The 19,436-nt window shown below is 38.7% G+C and overlaps 1 protein-coding gene across 3 annotated transcripts in view; it reads left to right on the top strand.

Moving 5' to 3' along the window:
- Window positions 1-19,436, top strand: part of SEC24D (SEC24 homolog D, COPII coat complex component) — a 110,985-nt gene that overhangs the window by 55,603 nt on the left and 35,946 nt on the right. For all 3 annotated transcript variants that reach the window (XM_082652824.1, XM_082652823.1, XM_082652822.1), the window contains 2 exons: window positions 11,452-11,590; window positions 15,006-15,121. In XM_082652824.1, coding sequence (XP_082508950.1) covers window positions 11,452-11,590; window positions 15,006-15,121 — 255 coding nt within the window. The remainder of the gene's footprint in view (window positions 1-11,451; window positions 11,591-15,005; window positions 15,122-19,436) is intronic.

Below are 19,436 nucleotides of genomic sequence, written 5' to 3'. Positions count from 1 at the left end.
GTTTACTATATTCCATACTCTCTTCTCCTCCACAGTTTAAAAAGTTTTGAAAAACTCTTTTATATAAGTACTTCAAGCATCAGTTTTGTCTGCATTTCTCCTTTTCCTGTAGAAAAAGGATAGAAATTTATTAGCTCATATTTATCAATTTTTATTATTTATTTGATAAATTAAAAAGTCATCTTTCCTCTCCTTCCAGCTCATTATTGATATATAATAAATATATAAATGTGTTTATTTCTCTAGATGCTTTCAAATTGGTCACACACATTTTTTAAATTAAAAATTTCTTCTCAACTTTTTTTAAAACCCTGTTTTCAAGTCTTACCTCCCAATGTCTTTGGTCTATTTGCCCAGATCAAATTAACTCACAAAAGATGATTTGCTGCATTACTTGGAAGTGGCCTGGCCAGTGCATGGGGCTGTCCACCAGGGATGGTGACCTTGATAGCACATCGGACTGCATGAGTCTTAGAGTCCTGTGTTTTTTTCCCACTCTAAAAGCAATTCATATAAAAAGCTTGGATAAATGTGTAGCTTCTGTAGGTGTCAACTCTGAAAAGGGAAATAGTAATTTGACTTTTCTGATATCCTTATTTACAGAATCAGTTTTATAGTCACATGAATTTTTAGGAATTTTTCAATTGTTTTGTACAACATAATCTGGGCAATAATACATTGTTTTGTGATATGATGAGCAGTGTCCATTTTTATGAAGGATTACTAATTTACTTTATTTCAACAAGATTTTTTTTCTTTTTTTATTGAAGTATAGTTGATTTACAACGTAGTGTTAATTTGAAGTGTACAGCAAAGTGATTCAGTTATACATACACACATATATACATATATATATATTTTTCAGATTCCTTTCCCTTACAGGTTATTACAAAATACTGAGTATAGTTCCTTGTGCTAAACAGTAGGTCCTTATTGGTTATCTGTTTTATATATAGTAGTGTATGTATGTTAGTCCGAAACTCCTAATTTATCCCTCCCCCCCCTTTTCCCCTTGGTAAACATGTTTCTTTTCTATGTCTATGGCTCTATTTCTGTTTTGTATATAAGTTCATCGTGTCATTTTCCCCCTAGATTTCACGTATAAGGAGTATCGTATGATATTTGTCTTTCTGTGTCTGGCTTACTTCACTTAATATGACAGTCCATGAAATAATGGAGAAGGATAGAAAATTTATTAGCTCATATTTATAATGCAAATGGCATTATTTCATTCTTTTTTATGGCTGAATAATATTCCATTGTATAAATATACCACATCTTCTTTATCCATTCATCTGTTGGTGGACATTTAGGTTGCTTCCATGTCTTGGCTATTGTAAATAGTGCTGCTGTGAACATTGGAGTGCAAGTATTTTTTCGAATTAGAGTTTTGTCCAGATATGTGCCCAGGAGTGGGAATGCAGGATCATACAGTAGCCCTATTTTTAGTTTTTTAAGGAAGCTCCATACTGTTCTCCATAGTCGCTGTACCAACTTGAATTCCCACCAACAGTGTAGGAGGGTTCCCTTCTCTCCACACCCTCTCCAGCATTTATAATGTGTAGATTTCTTGATGATGGCCATTCTGACTTGTGTGAGATGATATTACATTGTAGTTTTGATTTACATTTCTCTAATAATTAGTGATGTTGAGCATCTTTTCATGTGCCTTTTGGCCATCTGTGTGTCTTCTTTGGAGAAATCTCTATTTAGATCTTCTGCCCATTTTTTGATTGGGTTGTTTGGGTTTTTTGATATTGAGCTGTATGAGCTGTTTATATATTTCGGAGATTAATCCCTTGTCGGTCATATCATTTGCAAATGTTTTCTCCCATCCTGCATGTTGTCTTTTTGTTTTCTTTATGGTTTCCTTTGCTGTGCAAAAGCTTTTACGTTTAATTAGGTCCCATTTGTTTATTTTTGTTTTTATTTCCATTACTCTAGGAGACGGATCCAAAAAGATACTGCTGCGATTTATGTCAAAGAGTGTTCTGCCTGTGTTTTCCTCTAGGAGTTTTATAGTATCAGGTTTTACATTTAAGTTTCTCATCCATTTTTAGTTTATTTTTGTATATGGTGTTAGAGAATGTTCTAATTTCATTCTTCTCCCTGTATCTGTCCAGTTTTCTCAGCACCACTTATTGAAGAGACTGTCTTTTCTCCATTGTATATTCTTGCCTCCTTTGTCGTAGATCAATTGACCGTAGGTGCGTGGGTTTATTTCTTTCTATGCTATTCAACAGGTATTGAATTCAACAAACATTTACTCTTTACCCAGTATGTGCCAGGTACTCTTCTTGGTCCTGGGATATGTCAGTGAACAAAACAGACAAAGACCTCTGCCCTCATCGAGCTCACATTTTAACAGAAAGAGGCAAGACAATGAACCTGATAATAAGAAAATTATTGAACAAATGGAGGAGGGAAAAAGTAGAGCGGATTGTGGGATGAGAACTGCCCGTGGGAGGGGGTAGAGTGCAGGTTTCTGATTGAATAGGTTAGACAGGTATGCTTGATTGAGAGGGTGTCATTTAAATAGTAGACTTGACTCATGCATAGGGGGGAACATTTTGAAGGTGTTTTCATGGCCATAAAGAAGTGAGATAAATGGAGGGAATATGTTGTCTGACTTGTAATTCTGTCAGAGAGACAAAGGAAGTTTGCCTCTAGGCTTATTATTTTTAACGCTTTCATCTTTAAAGTGGAGTATTTTACAACTTTCCTTTGAGGAACAAAAAACTGCCAATCATTTTGTTATGGAAGAAACAAACTTGATTCATAGAGTTTTTAAGTCTACAATATATTTTCATCATCTGCGGAACATTGTGCGTTCTTATAGCAGTTGAAGCAATTAAACATGGCTTCTGCAAGTGGTCTATAATTAGACAACAAAATGTAATTCTTCCTTAGGGACCAAAGATAAACTGTAATAGGTCAAAGTTTAAAAGAAATGTGGGAAAATGTCTCTCAGCTATAGAATTCCTGAATATCATAGCTCCTTGAGAGGGAATGTCTTACTCAAATTGCCAACATGTGTTCCAGGAAGAAAAATGAGGCTGATCTTTGCAAATATACCCATAACTTGAAAGACTGCATCAGCATAACCCAATCCAAACAGAGCAGTTTTTGGTTAAGAATCATTTCTCACGGTTTATAATTTAGTCATGAACTATGACTTCCATTCAGGAAAACTGATATTATTGCTCTCCGAACTGCACTGGTATTTATTTTCACTTTCGAAACTCTGGATGCCCCATCACGAGGAGCAGCCCTTTCATAGACTTCAGCATATAGTCCAATTTGACCTTCCCACTAAAAAGTCCCCCTGGCATTAGAGGGCCTGGGGAGAAAGGTCACAGCTGTGTTTGCTTTAAGATGCTATTGGCCATTGCAAGAGAAGAGTCTCCCGGTGTAGTTATTTGTTGGGATGAACTTATTTAACATATTAAGGTTTTTCACACCCACACCTAATCTTCTGTGATAAAAACTGGCAAATATCCTCATGTCCAAACGTGACTTCTGTATTTTCCTTCTTCCTTCATTTTTTTTTTTGTTTTCATTCAGACTTCAGTTTTTCCTTTTCCCCTCCCTTCCTCCCTCCTTTTCTTATCATGTATTCAGTAAATATTTATTGAGCATATACTCTGAAATACAGGCCCTGGGGATCAGTGGTGAACCTGAGGTTTACCTAGGCTGTTGAGGAATGAATTTTTTTATAGTTAGAAATTTACCTTAAAAATTAGATCTAATATTCAAACATCTTTTGAGTTTATGTTTAAAAGAGTTTTTAGGAATTGAATAAAATACAGGGGATGATGAAACAAACAGAAATTCTAAAGATTCCCTCATGGTAATTGTAAAACATATGATAGAATTTACTAATTGATAGGCAGGTTTCAAAACCTATACCAACCATTCTTCCAAAGACATGATTTTTGTTTTGTGCACGGTGAAATCTCTTAACTATGTTCTGTCAGAATTGTTACTGTGCAGCAACAACTAATTTGAGATGGGAGAGAGAGAGAGAAACCTGGTCAGTGAGGACATACTACCCTACCTGGCTTTGACAACTCTCCATAAAATCACTCCATCCTTCCTCTTTATCTTCCTTCTTAGCTGGACTAGGCTACTTGCATGCTACTCACCAACAGACGCCAAGCTCAGGCTTTTCTTCCCGAGTTGTTCTGTTCTCACTCTTCCCTCTCTGTCAGTCAGTGGAAGTGTCTCTCTGAGTAACTACCCACCTTGAAAGAATGCTTTATTGACCACTCCCCCGTGCCCAGCCCCGCCCCCCATCACCACAAGTGATTTCTTCTTTTGTCTGTGCCTTTTGCTTAGCACCTATCATGAACTGCCCCTGAGTCATGGTGGTATATTTGTGGGTAACTGGTGGATATTCTGTTCGTTCATTCAAAAACTATCACTGCCCACCCTCTCAGGTATTGTGCCACAGGAGACACGCGATAAAACAAATGGTAGACATGTGAGGCATGGGTCTGAGAATTTAGCAGTGATGCTGAAAAGTAAAGCATTGTGATGAGTGCTGTTGGGCACAAGGTCCTATGGTAACACACAGCTGAAATGCCTAAGCCAGCCCTGAGGGGCCAGATTGAGACTTGGTCCCAGTTTAGACAAGGTCACTGACAACAAGTCAGGAGGAGGGAGGGATACCCCTTCTGTTGTAACAGGAGGGAGAAAGGAAGACCTGAGGTAGGTGCTGGTAAATCCGTGGGGAAAAGTCAAGGGAGTTCCTCTCTGAGGTTTTTTGTTTTTCCTTAAGAGCAATGCGGCAAAGTTACCTGTTGAGGGCGGTGGGAGGAAAGCTTATTCGAAGGATAAAATGGAGTTTAAAAGATATAAAATAGCTCCTGTAGAGAAAGAGAGAGAAATGGCAGGAGACACTTCATGGGTACCAGGGACCACCAAGGGCTTGGTTCAAGTCACAGACCGTGTGTGATGGCAGCTTTCTCTGAAATTATGTGCTTTTTCTACAGAAGCGAGCTGCAAGCTGTTTCTGAATGTTTCACACAGAAAATGCATGGGGATTCAAGCTATAGCTCTGCAGTTTATTGGACAAGTCACTGCCCCTCACATGTCCATTCCCTTCTGAACAGCATGGATGACAATTCCCACTGCCAGGGTTGTTAGCATCTCAACGTCACGATTAGAGTTTATATACATGAAAGCATTTAAAACTATTGAATATAAATCATACAGATGACAGTTATGATCTTTCATATATTATAAATTTGAATCAGTAACGTTTTCCAGGATTTTTCAATGCTGGATAGACCAAAACAAAAAATAAACCCCCCCCAAACCAAAAAAGACCAATTTCCAAATAAAAGACATGTTCAAATCCAATATAAGCTCGAGATATAGTTATAACAAGAATAAATAGACTTAACAGGGATTTCCTTGGCAGTCCAGTGGTTAGGACTTCACCTTCCAATGCAGGGGGTACAGGTTCGATTCCTGATTTGGGAGCTAAGATCCCACATGCCTCACAGCCAAAAAGCCAAAACATAAAAACAGAAGCAGTACTGTAACAAATTCAATAAAGACTTAAAAAAAAATAAAAATAAATAGATTTAACAGCATTGTTGAAGAGGAAAAAGTTGAAAATAATCTCTCAAGTGCCACAAATACCGAAACTAGCAAGAGGTTAATTTTCTGGAAATATGAAAATGCCAAGTTTTAGGGCCAACTGAAAACATTTTTTAAAAGTCTAAATAATTTTCATAATTATTACAGTACATTGAGTATTTTATTATCAGGCTCGGTTTCTTTTTAAAGGTTGCATAACATGATTTTTAAAAGGCATTCAGAAAATATTATTCTTTCATGCCATACTTGTTATTTTAAAGAGTCCAACAAAATAGAACTGCTGTTGAGAAAACGTGTGTACAATAAGCAGCCTACTGTCCTGTACTTTTTCTGCCCATGTAGGCTGACTGAATGTCATATATGGTGAAGCCAAAAATAGAAAACACACACAAGCTGCTTCTCATTTCTCTTTCCTATGGAAATATCTTTAATAAGTGCAGTTGATACAGACTCTCTTTTCATTTTCGCTGCTGGGCATAATCCTCTGGGAATCCGACTCTGCTTGTCCTCCAGCGTGCCTAACAGTCTGAATGTTTAACATTTTTAGAGGGTAGTTGTTTGTCACAGGTTCTGGATTATCTTTTCACATACCATTTTCATGCTTGTACTTATACCCCCTGATTAATCCAAATTACCAACTGACCTCTCTTGAGACAGATCCAAAAAATAAGATGCACTCCAGTCCCAAAGAAGTAGCTGTGTGCCGGAATCACATTTGACACAAAACCTTTGCTGACCATTGTAAAGATCAAATTTATTGGGGAGTATAATCTGATGTTGAATACGATCCTTTATCGAGCTGGAGGACCGTGTCACATTTTGGCAGGTCTTCTTGCTGTAAATCTTCTGATCTGATTTAGGAACCACTGTAGGCAAAAATGTCTCTCCCATTACTAGTAATTATTTAGCTGAGATATTTCCTTCAGGCACTTAGTAAAGTAGAATACTGGTCAGGTGGGAACAACTATATCATCCCAGGACACTGATTACTTTCCTGGAGACGTCTAACGCAGGAAATAGAAGGAGAGGAAAAAAAGGAAGAGAAGTATACATTGAAAATGGGAAATGTTTATATTTTCAAAATCAGTAAACAAGTGTTAGAAGACAGGGGAAAGTAGGTGGTTAAAGTGTGAGCATGTGTGTGCGTGCGTTAGAACTTAGGAGAACGCTCGTCCTGAAAAAATGAGGTGAACAGTGGAGCAATGGAAGAAGAAAGAGAAGAGGGGGACGGTTTTCGCCCAGGAATATCCTGGAGATAGGCAGGAATACCTTCCCAAGCCAGGGTGTTCCTGAAATCTCCGATTTGGCCACTCTGTCTCGTCTCTCCCCTCAGCCACACTGTTGCCTGTGATTTGATGTATCCAACAGGAAGAAAATCGTTTCTCCATCACAGTGCATTGCTGAGCACCATGATGCAAGCCTCCTTGTCTTTGCTTTGTTATTTTGCACCTCGAGTGCGAATGCAGAGAGCGGGGGCTGGGCGCTGGCAGCAGGAGCGCTGGCTTCCTCACCTCCCAGGCTGCTGTCAGCGGCCTACTGTGCCTGCTGTGCTCGGGGCTGCCTATCCCATCACTGTGTCCGTTTTCCTCCATGTAGACAAGGAAAAGTTGGAAGAGGATTAGAAACTTTTAAAATAAGTTTTTCTTGGCTATTATCTTCAGTTAATTTGGCACACTCTGTAATTTCTATGTCATTCATGCTTAAAATAGCCTGTATTTCATGTTTAATCACGTTTTGTTTCACCCACAATATTTTTTAAACATTATCAGAGGATTTTTCAAGAAAAGTATAAGTTTCTTCATTTTGTGATGGTAATAACTGATGTCAGTCAGGTCAATGTTATTATAGTTACATAAAATGAATGTAGCATAATTATCTTGAGTATTTTATTACCTACTGAGGAAATTATAGTTTTGTTTTAATTTTTAGTTGTACAGTGCCACCTAGTGGATCTATGCTATAAGAACACTTTCATATTTTCTTCAGCTTTCCAGATTTGGGATAATCAGCTTGTAATATTTAGCTGCCTTCTGTTATTCATCACTTTGCTAGGACAAAGACTATACAGCAAGACTTGGGTATTCAGACTTTTCTTAGTTATAGAGATGCCAAAACAAAAATACAGAGGCTCTAAACTTTGCCAGAATTCTTCATGTTGGATCTTTCTAGGTTGTGCTTCATTTCTTTGTTTGTTTTGGATTACAATCTGTGAATGGTTTAGCGGTACTTTTTATTAATGATGATTTCGCAAGTATTCTTTCTACTCTGGCCTTGCTCTTTTAATCGCACGTTTGCCTGCTTGTTTGTTTGTCTTTCTATCCCGCTGGACTGTATGCCCCACCAAGGCACACAGCATACCCAGCACCGAATGCACAGATGTTAAAGAGAATGGCAGTAATGCTTAGACAACTGGTAATATGTAAATACAGGAAAACTTTAAAAATTGTATCAGTAGTGCCGAGGAGTTGTTGATTGATACATTTTGTTATCTACTCCTTTTACGCGGAATAATAACTGAAAGTTTTACCACTGAACCTAATTTCTCAATGAATTATATTCTTTCTTGTTCTCCAGAATCGACCATGGTGTTACATATGCACAAAAGAGAGATACATTTTATTCAATCAAAGCATCTTAATTAAAACTACTACCAATAAAGTATTTGGCATAACCCTGGTAGTCCAAAAATACAAGCCAAAGATTCAAATATTATTCTCCTCCCTCTTCTTTCCCCAGCATCCCCATCACTTACATGTTATATAAACTCATGCCACACAGGACCAGAGCCAAGAATAGGCAGATGAAGGTTTTAGAGCAAGGCTCTCCATCCTTTTACTTTTTCCATTTAAGAGAAGAACAGAAAAGAAAGAGCAGGCAGGAATATACCAGAGGCCAAAAGATTAGAACACACTTATAAACAAAATTGCAAAGTCTGAAAATAGCTCTGAGGTAAGTATAATATAATGCCCTTGGTAAGGAGAAAAAAAAACGTAGGCAACTTTTTGGAAAGTAATGTGATTTTTTTTTTTAAAGCCGTATATACACTGAAGTTGAACTCAGAAGAAAAGTGAGATTAGCTATTTCTGAGCTCATGTACGCTACTGTAGAGCAGATAAGCAGACATCTGGAGAGAGCAAAGAAAAATCTCTGATGGTCTTCAGCATAGCCTAAGAGAGATGAAACAAGACAGTGTAATTTGGAAACCCTTGTCCTGTTGCCCAAAAAGAAAATGCAAACAGTTAAAAAGCTTTTAACATTCTTTACTGTCACCTCCATTGTCTGAGGACCTTCCTTACCTATCCATCATCCAGTTTCCAGAAGAGTGAAAATAGAAAAAATGCAGGCGTATTTCACAGGCTCGATACAGTCATTACTCGACTCCAATTTGTTACTAGACATTCATTTTCAGTTCTGCAAGTTTGAATCTGCCAGGACTGGAATGCTTAGGTGGTAGCTGCCGACAATTTCACAGTCATTTTAGGCTGGGCCTGTCTTTCAGTAAATCATATCAGTAAAAATAAGGTTAATTTTCCTTCCATTACCTCTGCTTTGTCTAGCAAATAATTGCATCAGATTTTGTTTCTAAAGTGTCTCAGGGAATTAATTATAGCCTTTGAACTCTTTGAAAATAAAAGGATGAGAGAAGTAAACTTGGCTGGAGTTTATGCACATTGCAGGCTTTAACCCTAGTTTAACTCTCTTGAAATCATCTCCTCAGCTGCGAGGTTGAAGCTGGAGAACAGAGCAGCAACCAAAGTCATGACCGATGACTGGATTTCTGACCCAGAAAAAGCTACCTTATTGTTACATTTTTTGTTGTCTTTCACTTCTTATTCTGATTCTCTGTTCACTGTCCTAAGAATCTCTTGTCGGTACCAATATCTTTGTTTGCTTCCCTTTTGTCCCCTCAGGTTATTTCTTATTATTACCAGTTGAAGAAGATACACATTCATCACTTTATGCTTTTCAAACAAAAAATTTATGTTAAGAAAGTATTGTGTATGTCAATATTTGAATATATATGTGTATTTAAATCAAACTCCTAGAATGTCTTTAAAATCTGCTGTACCTGTCAACTTTTGTAACCATCAGATACTATCAAAAGCTCCAGCAAGGTAGATTCCCTGTCTTCTAGATCATTTTTTACAGTAACATTTTACAGTAACAAGGTAGCTAATTTGAAAGTTTATATAAATAAATGCCTTTAGAAACTCAAGCCTATCTCACACTTATCAGACTATAACTGTCCTATTAAATATACACTTTCTCCTGAGCTGAGTGGTTTGGAGGAAAGTCTGTTCAGCACAGATGTGGTAACAACAGTTAGTTATGCCAGGCTTAGTAGTCTGTCCTGCACATGGCTTCCTCATTTAATCCTGTCACAACCCTGTCCATGGGACACCAGAGCTACGCCATGCGTACAGATCAGAAGAGACCAGAAATAAGAAAGTCCAATCCATCTTCTGGCTTCCTTGAGGCAAGAGATGGGGGAGAGGGCAGTGCAGAGGGAGTGATTCTGAATGTATTTTTTTTTATCCTTTTCCTGATTCTTTTATGTATTCTACTATCTATGTTTTCCTACTCTTGAGATCTCACAACTCATTTCTGAAACCTCAGCAGTGGATTAGTTTTCACACTGAACGTCTGGGCAGCGACAGACAGTAGATCTCTCTCATTTCTTTTTTTTTCCCCCAAGAAAATGGCAGAAAATGGCCTTATGACCCCACTTCATCGACACCTTCCTCCTGCTCTTCAAGTCTCCATGAAACAGCAGTCTGCTTTATTTACATTTTTTTCTTTAAAGAAAAACTTGGTTGATGTGCCAAACCCTGTAATTGTCAAGCTTTTCCAGAAATGTTATCTTTAAGGAGATTTATAAAAGCAAAAAGAATCTGTGTGGTTTTATTCTGAAAGCTGGAAGTGTTGAGGAACAAGGCAGACTTCTAATGCTGAGTTTTTTCACTTTCAAGCTGTAAAAAGATGTGTTTCTATGCATGTTTGTGAGGAAGAAGCAATTGAAACATTTATTTTGTTGTTCTGGCAAAGCATGACCAGCCACATTGAAAGTACTTCATGAGGCGTTTTGTCCTGGGATTAAAGAAACAGAAAAGGCAGAATCAACCTCCTTGCCTAAATAAGTGAACATTATTGCATATTTCTTCAGAGAGTTGCATTTTTGAAGAAACATTTTATATACTGTGATGGAATTAGCTAAGTGGCATTACCACTATGCAAACTAGAGCGTTTATTTGTTTGTTTATTTATTTATAAATATTTTGGGTGCTCTTTGTGACATGTGGGATCTTAGTTCCCTGACCAGGGATCAAACCCACGCCCCCTGCAGTGGAAGCACAGAGTTTTAACTGCTGGACCACCAAGGAAGTCCTGCTCTGTTTTTTTTTTTTCTTTCAAACCAGAGCTTTTAAAATCAGACCCAGTTCCTCCTTCTTTGTTTATAGTTAATGAACAAACTTAGCAAAATATGTGATACACGGTGTGCGGGACGTTTCCAACATAAGCTTTATTAACTGTTACTACCATCATGGTATTTTTTCTCTGTCTTCACACATGTGGGTAAATACACATATACATAAATGTACACATATGCTTATTAATTACATGTACATTTAAATTAATTTTTGTTTGGGTAGTGCCTTGAGTTCCACAAGGTACCAAGAGAGGCAACCTTACTCCCCAGGTGAACACTGAGAGTTGAGTTCCTTAACGAGTCCAGAGTTTTCAAATTACAATTAATACGTAAGACTTCTGAAATAACCTTGGTTATTTAGAATAACCTAGAAATCCTGTACCCACATGTCTCTTACTTGTGCTTGCTTCCTGTAGACGCCCCTCTACTTGGTAAATCATGGGGAGACTGGACCAGTCAGATGCAACAGGTGTAAAGCCTACATGTGCCCATTCATGCAGTTCATTGAAGGAGGAAGGAGGTACCAGTGTGGATTTTGCAACTGCGTGAATGACGGTAGGTGGCGCCAGCACGTGCCCTCAGGGAAAGTTCTGTAGTAAACGGAACATATTATACTTCTTAGCTTAGGAAAAAAATATATGTCTGTTAAGGCTCTTAGTTAGACCTGAGCTTTTCCTAAACACCCTCAAGAATAACTCAAAGGAATGATGAGACAAGGAACAATCTCTGAGGTTTATCTTCTGTAAACATAAGAGGTAAAATTTCATTTTGCCTCCAACTGAGGCTTTGTGGAAAGGAATTGAGAAATTAAGTGACTTCCCTATTTTTGAGTTTTATAAGAAACATAGCAACTTCCCTGTGGGACTCACGCATTTATATGAGAGTAGGAGGGGCTTGGATATGATGTCCTAAGCTGAGGGTGTTCTGGTTGGCTTCCCTTCAGGGAAATTACACAGAACTGTCTTTTATCTACGTTTACAGATGATAAACTTGAGAGATTGTTCCATCTTTCACCATTCCTCCGAATTATTCTTGAATAAGTTCATCAGTATTTAGGAAAAGCTCAGGTATAGCTAAGGGCTTTAACACATATATAGATTTTTTCCTCCAATATGAATGTCAGATTGTTTAAAAAAGAAAAAAAAACTTTATTATGAAGGGCTTTCCCAGATTCACTGTATTTTCAATTTCATCCTGGTATGAATTCACAGATGTTGAAAAAAACTGCAAGCTTGCCAAAAGTGTTTACATTCATTATATTTATAACATGTCTCTCTTTTTAATTCTTTGGTGTGAAATGAAGCACATTCTCAGGCTGAGAACATTCCCATGTTCATTTACATTTATAGAGTTTTTCTAGAACCACATGATGATTATGAGAGCATGAGTCTTTTACGTGTTTTCCTCTGTTTCTTATCTTTGTAGACATCCTTCCCTCCAGGGCACTAGATCTGAGGCACGTACAGCACTCTGCCCAGGAGCCTGTGGCTGCTGGCTGCTCCTTGATGAAAAGGGAGCTCAGGCAGTTTTCTGCCTGTGTCACGGCGTTCTCGGCCCCTTGGTTCCTGTGTGTGCTCTGGTGGGAGAGCAATGCTGGTCTCCTTGTTTACCCGCCCCCTTATCACAGTCCATGGCTTTGCCCAACTCCCAGTGCCAGAGACTGACATGGGGAGGCTTACTCACAAAGACCTTTAAAAATGCCTTGCTGTGGGGTGGATTCATTGGTTCCCAGCCTCATCTCAAAGACTGGGTCGTGGTCCTCTTGGGAGGTCTGTTTCCTTGCTCCACCTGTGGCACCTACTCAGTGCAAATTGGATACACTAGTGAGACCAGACCTTGTTCGTTCTCCACCCTTACTTTTCTTTCTAAGGAAGATCTTATTCCATCTCTCATCCTGGACGAAATCTACAACCAAATCCTTGGCTGTCACACAATCTTGGGACCTGGATTTTAGGAACCCTGTGACCGTGCACTTCCCGGGGCTTTAGTTTTGGAGGAAAAAAGTCACGAGACGGCAGAGGCCTCTCCTGAAGCATTTTGATAAATGCCTCCACCAAGGTCACCACATTTCCACTGTCTTCACTCGAGCCTTCAACCTTCTTAGCAAGGTGATCAGAAATTTGTCCAGCATCTATCCACTTAGAGCATCTAGGATCTTCAATTTGGGCTGACCCTCTGGCTTAACGCCCAAAGTGTCAGCTCAGAACCTTAAAAGGCCCCGCCACTTCCTAGTAGAGAAAAACCACACAGAGTTCCTGTATTTCTACACAGTAAATTCCCCTCCCTTGATATCCACGCCTAGGAAGCTGCCATGTTCATTTTCTCCAACATTAGTTCCTGCAAGAAAGCCAGACTCCCTTAGATTGACACAGATGCCTGCATTCTTCATTTAGGTTTAAAGGAGACAGAGGTTTGTTGGAGTTAGAAAGAACCCACCGGGCTTGGTCACAGGGCTCCACTCTGTTTCCCTTCAAAGCGTCCAGAGATTACACAGTGGGAAGCACATGAGGCCAAAAGACAGGCTGGAAGACGAGTATCGTGTGGCTGTGCACGATTTACGGGGGGGACTTGAATTCTGGTTTATAAAACATGGCCGATAATATTAAATGCTAAAATTAATTGATTTGATTTGATTGATTTGATTCCCCCTAAAATTAATTGATTTTAAGGGTAAATTTTTTCACATCTTACATGCAGATGTGTGAAAATAAATTACAGGAACTGCAGAAAGTACCACCCATACATCCTAGAACAGCCAGTGCAGCGTCCTTCATCGCATCTAAATGTAATAAAGTAGCAGTTTAAGGCCCCCATAGCTTTCTTAGCTCAGCCAAGACTATCAGCGTCCCACTTCCGTAATCTTTTCAAGACATTGAATTTTCCTAATTCAGAGATCCGTATGTACATATGAATCTTATAAAACTTGTTTAAAAAGAAATGGCCATGATATGGTAAGAAAATAGAAAAAAATCAAGCCTTGGTGATTATTTTCTTAAGGCAAAAAAAACCTAAGAAAACAGTCCTATTGTAACCCATGTGTTAGTTCACAACTGAAAATAAAGAATACTGAGTTATTGGTTTTAAAACAGGTCATTACTTCTGTGGTTTTACAAATGAAAATGTTGTTCTTTACGAAACACTTAAAACCAGAGCATGACTGCTTATTCTAAATACTTGTATTGTCAGTGGTTTAACAGCCAGCTGTATTAATCTCAAGGCAACAGGAGTTCATTTTCACAGAGATACCAGGCCATATTTGTCCAAGTGTTTGGTGTGTGACTCATAAGTGTTCCTATGCTATTGGATGACTTCCAGCGCTTTGCCAGAACTAACCTTCTTAGACATTTGAATCAAATTAAGAGTTCCTCAGCTGAGATCTTAGTGGTGTATTCTTTCCCAAATACAGTAATCCTTTCCACTCTGAAGCCGAAACATTAAAGATTACCATGCAAACTACCCATGGCTGAAGACATCTCTTAATTAAAGGATAATAAACATTATTGTTAATAATATGGTCCAAATAAGAAGATAGTATAAACGAGTCTTTCTTTTCTCTGTGTGTGTAGACTTCTGTTTCTAATATTCTGAGGAAAATTCTGGACCAATTACCTGCTTATTGTTAAATAGTTAGAAAAGTCAAAATTCCTTTTAAAAGAGGTAATTAAATAGGGACAATTAAATTTTGGTTGTGACAATTTTAAAACGCCAGTGCTTTTATCCACTATTTCTCTGTAACGATCCAAGTCATTAATGATTCTTTGTCATCAATAATTTGCAGAAGGGTCAAGAAGATATTTTAGAAAACCCTTATTCTTTCTAAGACATGCTTTTTAATAGAGGATATTTAGAATATACTAAAATATTTTTTTCTCATACTAACTCCTTTCTTCCCGTAATAAATTTTGAGAACTTACTAAATTGTCTGTATTGTAAAAATAAAAGATTTCCTTTCCTATTTTGTTTTTATTAGTTCCACCATTCTATTTCCAACATCTGGACCACATCGGAAGAAGACTGGACCACTATGAGAAGCCAGAGCTATCTCTAGGATCATATGAATATGTTGCTACTTTGGATTACTGCAGAGTAAGTGTTCCCAGGACTTCAAGTGTTTATATATGGATGTCCGATACAAGTGAATTACTTTTATATGTCATGAACTGACCTTTGATTCACAGACAAAGCATTCGGGTGGTGCCACGGGGATGTAGAAATGTCTTAAGACACAGATCAATCCTCCTAGGCTGTTAACGTGATTAAATAGCCAGACCATCCACTGCAGTGATCATCTTTAAAAACTAAAAAGTGGTGGCAGAAAAAAAAATAGGGACTTCCCTGGTGGTGCAGTGGTTGGGAGTACACCTGCCAACGGAAGGGACATGGGTTCGAGCCCTGGTCCAGGAAGATCCCACATGCCGTGGAGCAGCTGAACTTACGTGCCACAACTACTGAGCCTGCGCTCTAGAGCCCGCGAGCTGCAACTATGGAAGCCCGTGTGCGCTAGGGCCCATGTGCTGCAACTACTGAGCCCACGTGCCACAACTACTGAAGCCTGTGCACCTAGAGCCCGTGCTTTGCAGCAAGAGAAGCCACTGCAGTGAGAAACCCACGCACCGCAACGAAGAGTAGCTCCTGCTCACCGCAGCTAGAGAAAGCCCGTGCACAGCAATGAAGACCCAACACAGCCAAAAAATATATATATAATAGTGATAATTTCATTTGTATGTCCCTTTCAGATAGAATATGATGCTAGGTTCTTTTTCTTTCTTTCTTTTTTTAAGTTTTTTTTGATGTGGACCATTTTTTTATAAAATAAATTTATTCATTCATTTATTTTTGGTTGCGTTGGGTCTTTGTTCCTGTGCACGGGCTTTCTCTAGTTGCAGTGAGCAGGGGCTACTCTTTGTTGCGGTGTGCGGGCTTCTCGTTGCAGTGGCTTCTCTTGTTGTGGAGCACGGGCTCAAGGAGCGTGGGCTTCAGTAGTTGTGGCCCACGGGCCCTAAAGCGCAGGCTTAGTAGTTGTGGCCCACGGGCCCTAGAGCGCAGGCTCAGTAGTTGTGGCCCACGGGCCCTAGAGCACAGCTCAGTAGTTGTGGCCCACGGGCCCTAGAGCGCAGGCTCAGTAGTTGTGGCCCACGGGCCCTAGAGCGCAGGCTCAGTAGTTGTGGCTCACGGGCCCTAGAGAGCAGGCTCAGTAGTTGTGGCACATGGGCTTAGTTGCTCCATGGCATGTGGGATCTTCCTGGACCAGGGCTTGAACCCGTTTCCCCTGCATTGGCAGGCAGATTCCCAACCACTATGCCACCAGGGAAGTCCCTTGATGTGGACCATTTTTAAAGTCTTTATTGAATTTGTTACAGTATTGTTTCTGTTTTATGTTTTTTGGTTTTTTTGGATGCGAGGCACGTGGTATTGTAACTCCCCGACCAGGGATTGAACCCACACCCCCTGCATCGGAAGGTGAAGTCTTAACCACCGGATTGCCAGGGAAGGCCCTCCGCTAGGTTCTTAATGCAGCAGTTTCATATAGTGCCTCTGCCTTATTTGTTTTGTCAATCATCTCAGAAAAATTTCCCTTCCAAGGGAGAAGCTCAGCTGATACGGTCAGTAAGACTATTGACGTGTTTCTGTAGCTCCTTCTCCACTCCAGCTGTCATCGCAGTGATTTAGGCTCTCAGAGTCTCCCTGAGACTGTTTCAGCAGCCTGGGATCCTGGCCTCTGGTTTCCTTGCTTTAAAATGTAACCATGAGACTCCCCCCACTACCTTAATCTAAAAAATTAAATTCAAAAATTTAAGTTTCTTTATAAGACCGTTAGCTACCACCTTAGCTACGTCCTCAGTTGTAGAAAATTCTGGCTCATGTACTCTGAACACATCACTCCCCTGTACAACTCCATGCTTTTATCTAAGATGCTCTTTTGACCCAACTACCTTTCCATCCTCCTGTTACATCTATACACACCCCACCTAGCAAACTCCTACTTATTCTCTAATCCCTGGCTGAAATTTTGTTTTATGTGAGTGTGTGTGAATGTGCACACACCTTTCTCTGACTTCATCGTGGTTGTTATTTACTAAATCTTCTGATTTTTTCCCCCATATAATTTGGTCCATATGTCTGTTTTAGCAGTTATCTCCATAGAATTTAAATCTTCCTATATTTTCCCTCTTCCTAGATTCTGATATCCCTGGGGACAAGAATCTTGTCCTAGCTGTCTTTACAGCATCTATCATAGTGCCTGCCACAGCGTAGGCAGTTGATCAATGCATGTGGATGAATGAATGAATGAATGAATGAGCGAGTGAATGAGTGAATGAATTTGCAGGTGGGTCGCTATTCCCAGGGCTGGCTCTTTCCCTTCTCCAGCGTCATAGTGATAGTGACATCATTATGGATATCTTGAATATCTTTCAAATTCTTCAGTGATTTGAAAATATCTTCGTGAGTATTGGTTCAGATTTCAGCTTGTATCTGAAGTACCTGTGTAGACGTGAAGAAACAGAATCATTCTGACTTACTTCCTTTTCCACAAATGAATGCCTCCTAGTGCCCAGTCCTCAGAAAATAGCCTCTGACCACAGATTTCTTTCCTAGATATTTGCTAGGGGACCAGTCCATGTTGTGTTGAATATAAATTACAAAGAACATTATTCCTAACTAGAAGTTTTTTCAACTGAGTGGATTTTAAAATGTTTTCCAATTAACATACGTTTTGCATTTATTTTAGTATTTTGTATGAGTTTTTCAACTAGTTATTAAAGAAGAATTAACACTTTATTAGCTTTAACTGTAACATTTGAACATATTTTGGGAAACATAAGAACATTTTTGGTGCAAATGATTTATTTCAGGCGCAGAAAAAAACAAAACAACAAAAAAATGTCCTAAAATACCAGTTACTTTTGGACAGTTTATTTGTCCTTTACTGTTGTTGACTGAAGGAGAATGATCAGGCAGAACATAAACATTTGAAGTTCTAATTAAATGTAATAAAGCCATTGTATCTAGTGATGGAAAATTTATTCACTCATCTTTGCAACCGTAGTGTAAATCTAACTATGCTCTGACTTTCCAGTTCTCTGCCAAAAAGGCTATATTATCTTGATTTTATGCTTTTCTTAGCAGAAACTTAGGCAGGGAGTCAAATCTATTTCTGGGAACAAAAGTCTCAGTATCTTCAAACTCTTTTATCTGGAAATGTTCCAGATGTCTAATTGATGGGAAAGCTCACAGAGCAGGCAAGGAACCAAATAAAAACTGTACATTTTGAAGAGTTTTTTGTGAGGTTAATCTTCCTTTTATTATTCCAAATAAGGTTCATAATAAAAGAACTCTTAATATCTTCAAATTTAATTATACCTTAAAATGTAAAGGAAGAATAATCATGAATTGCCTTAGGGATTTGGGTGATGAATAAGAGCTTATATAATTGGTATGTGTATTTTTTAATACCATACAAACTTAAAGGAGAATTACAAAATAACATTTTTCCTGTTCATTTTAGATAATCTTAATGCCAATTTTAGATAACAGAATTAACATTCATTGAACATTCACTATGTGTGATGCTCTGTGCTAAGTGCTTTCTATGTATTCTATCATTTAGTTCTCACAGTGACCTCGTGTGGTGAGTATCACCATGATGTGGGGAAGCTGAGGCTTAGAGAGGTTAAGTACCAACCTCAGGCCATACATATAGAAAATGACCACAGAACCCCTAATTCTCTATCACTATGGATATGTAGGCATGTATTTACAAAATCACCATGGCGTTCCCCTGGAAAAAAAGACCCGGCTCTGTCTAATAACTGACAGTTTTTCACTTAGAAGTTTACAGAATATATCTATCTACATATAAAGTGTACCTGAAAGGTAAAATCTCATTCCAAGCCAGCCTGCTTTTTTTTTTCCTAAATACAAATGTAGTTTCTCCACTTAATTTTAGTTCACTTTGACATTTATTATACACCTAGCATGTCCAAGGCACTTTGGCTGTGTTTGTGAGTGATAATAAGATTAGCAAGAATATGAACCTGATCTCAAAGTCCTTAGCGTGCATAGACCTGATAATTAAAGTATATAATTATGATATAAATAATATGATAAATGCTGTAAGAATAGAATAGTCAGAGTGCCATAAGAAAACAGATGAGCAATAATTTATGATTTGGTGAATCAGGGAAGGGTTCTAAGAGTAAGTGACATTTGAGTTGGTTAAACCACGAGCAGAGAAGTAGAAACTAAATGGTAAGCAGAGGCAGTTTCTCAGAGGTATTTGCAACTTACTCCAATTTCTTCAGGGGCTATGGGGGGCTTTGTAGATGAGTGATGGGGACCTAGTATAGAGACTAGGATAGTTGGAGCGTATATTCCCCCTTCCCCCAAAGCACATTCAAAT

The sequence above is a fragment of the Grampus griseus genome (assembly GCF_964374135.1).
Source record: "Grampus griseus genome assembly, chromosome: 4".
NCBI classification, from domain to species: domain Eukaryota; kingdom Metazoa; phylum Chordata; class Mammalia; order Artiodactyla; family Delphinidae; genus Grampus; species Grampus griseus.
The sequence above is the reverse complement of the archived record's forward strand: the minus strand, read 5'-3'. Positions and strand labels throughout refer to the sequence as shown.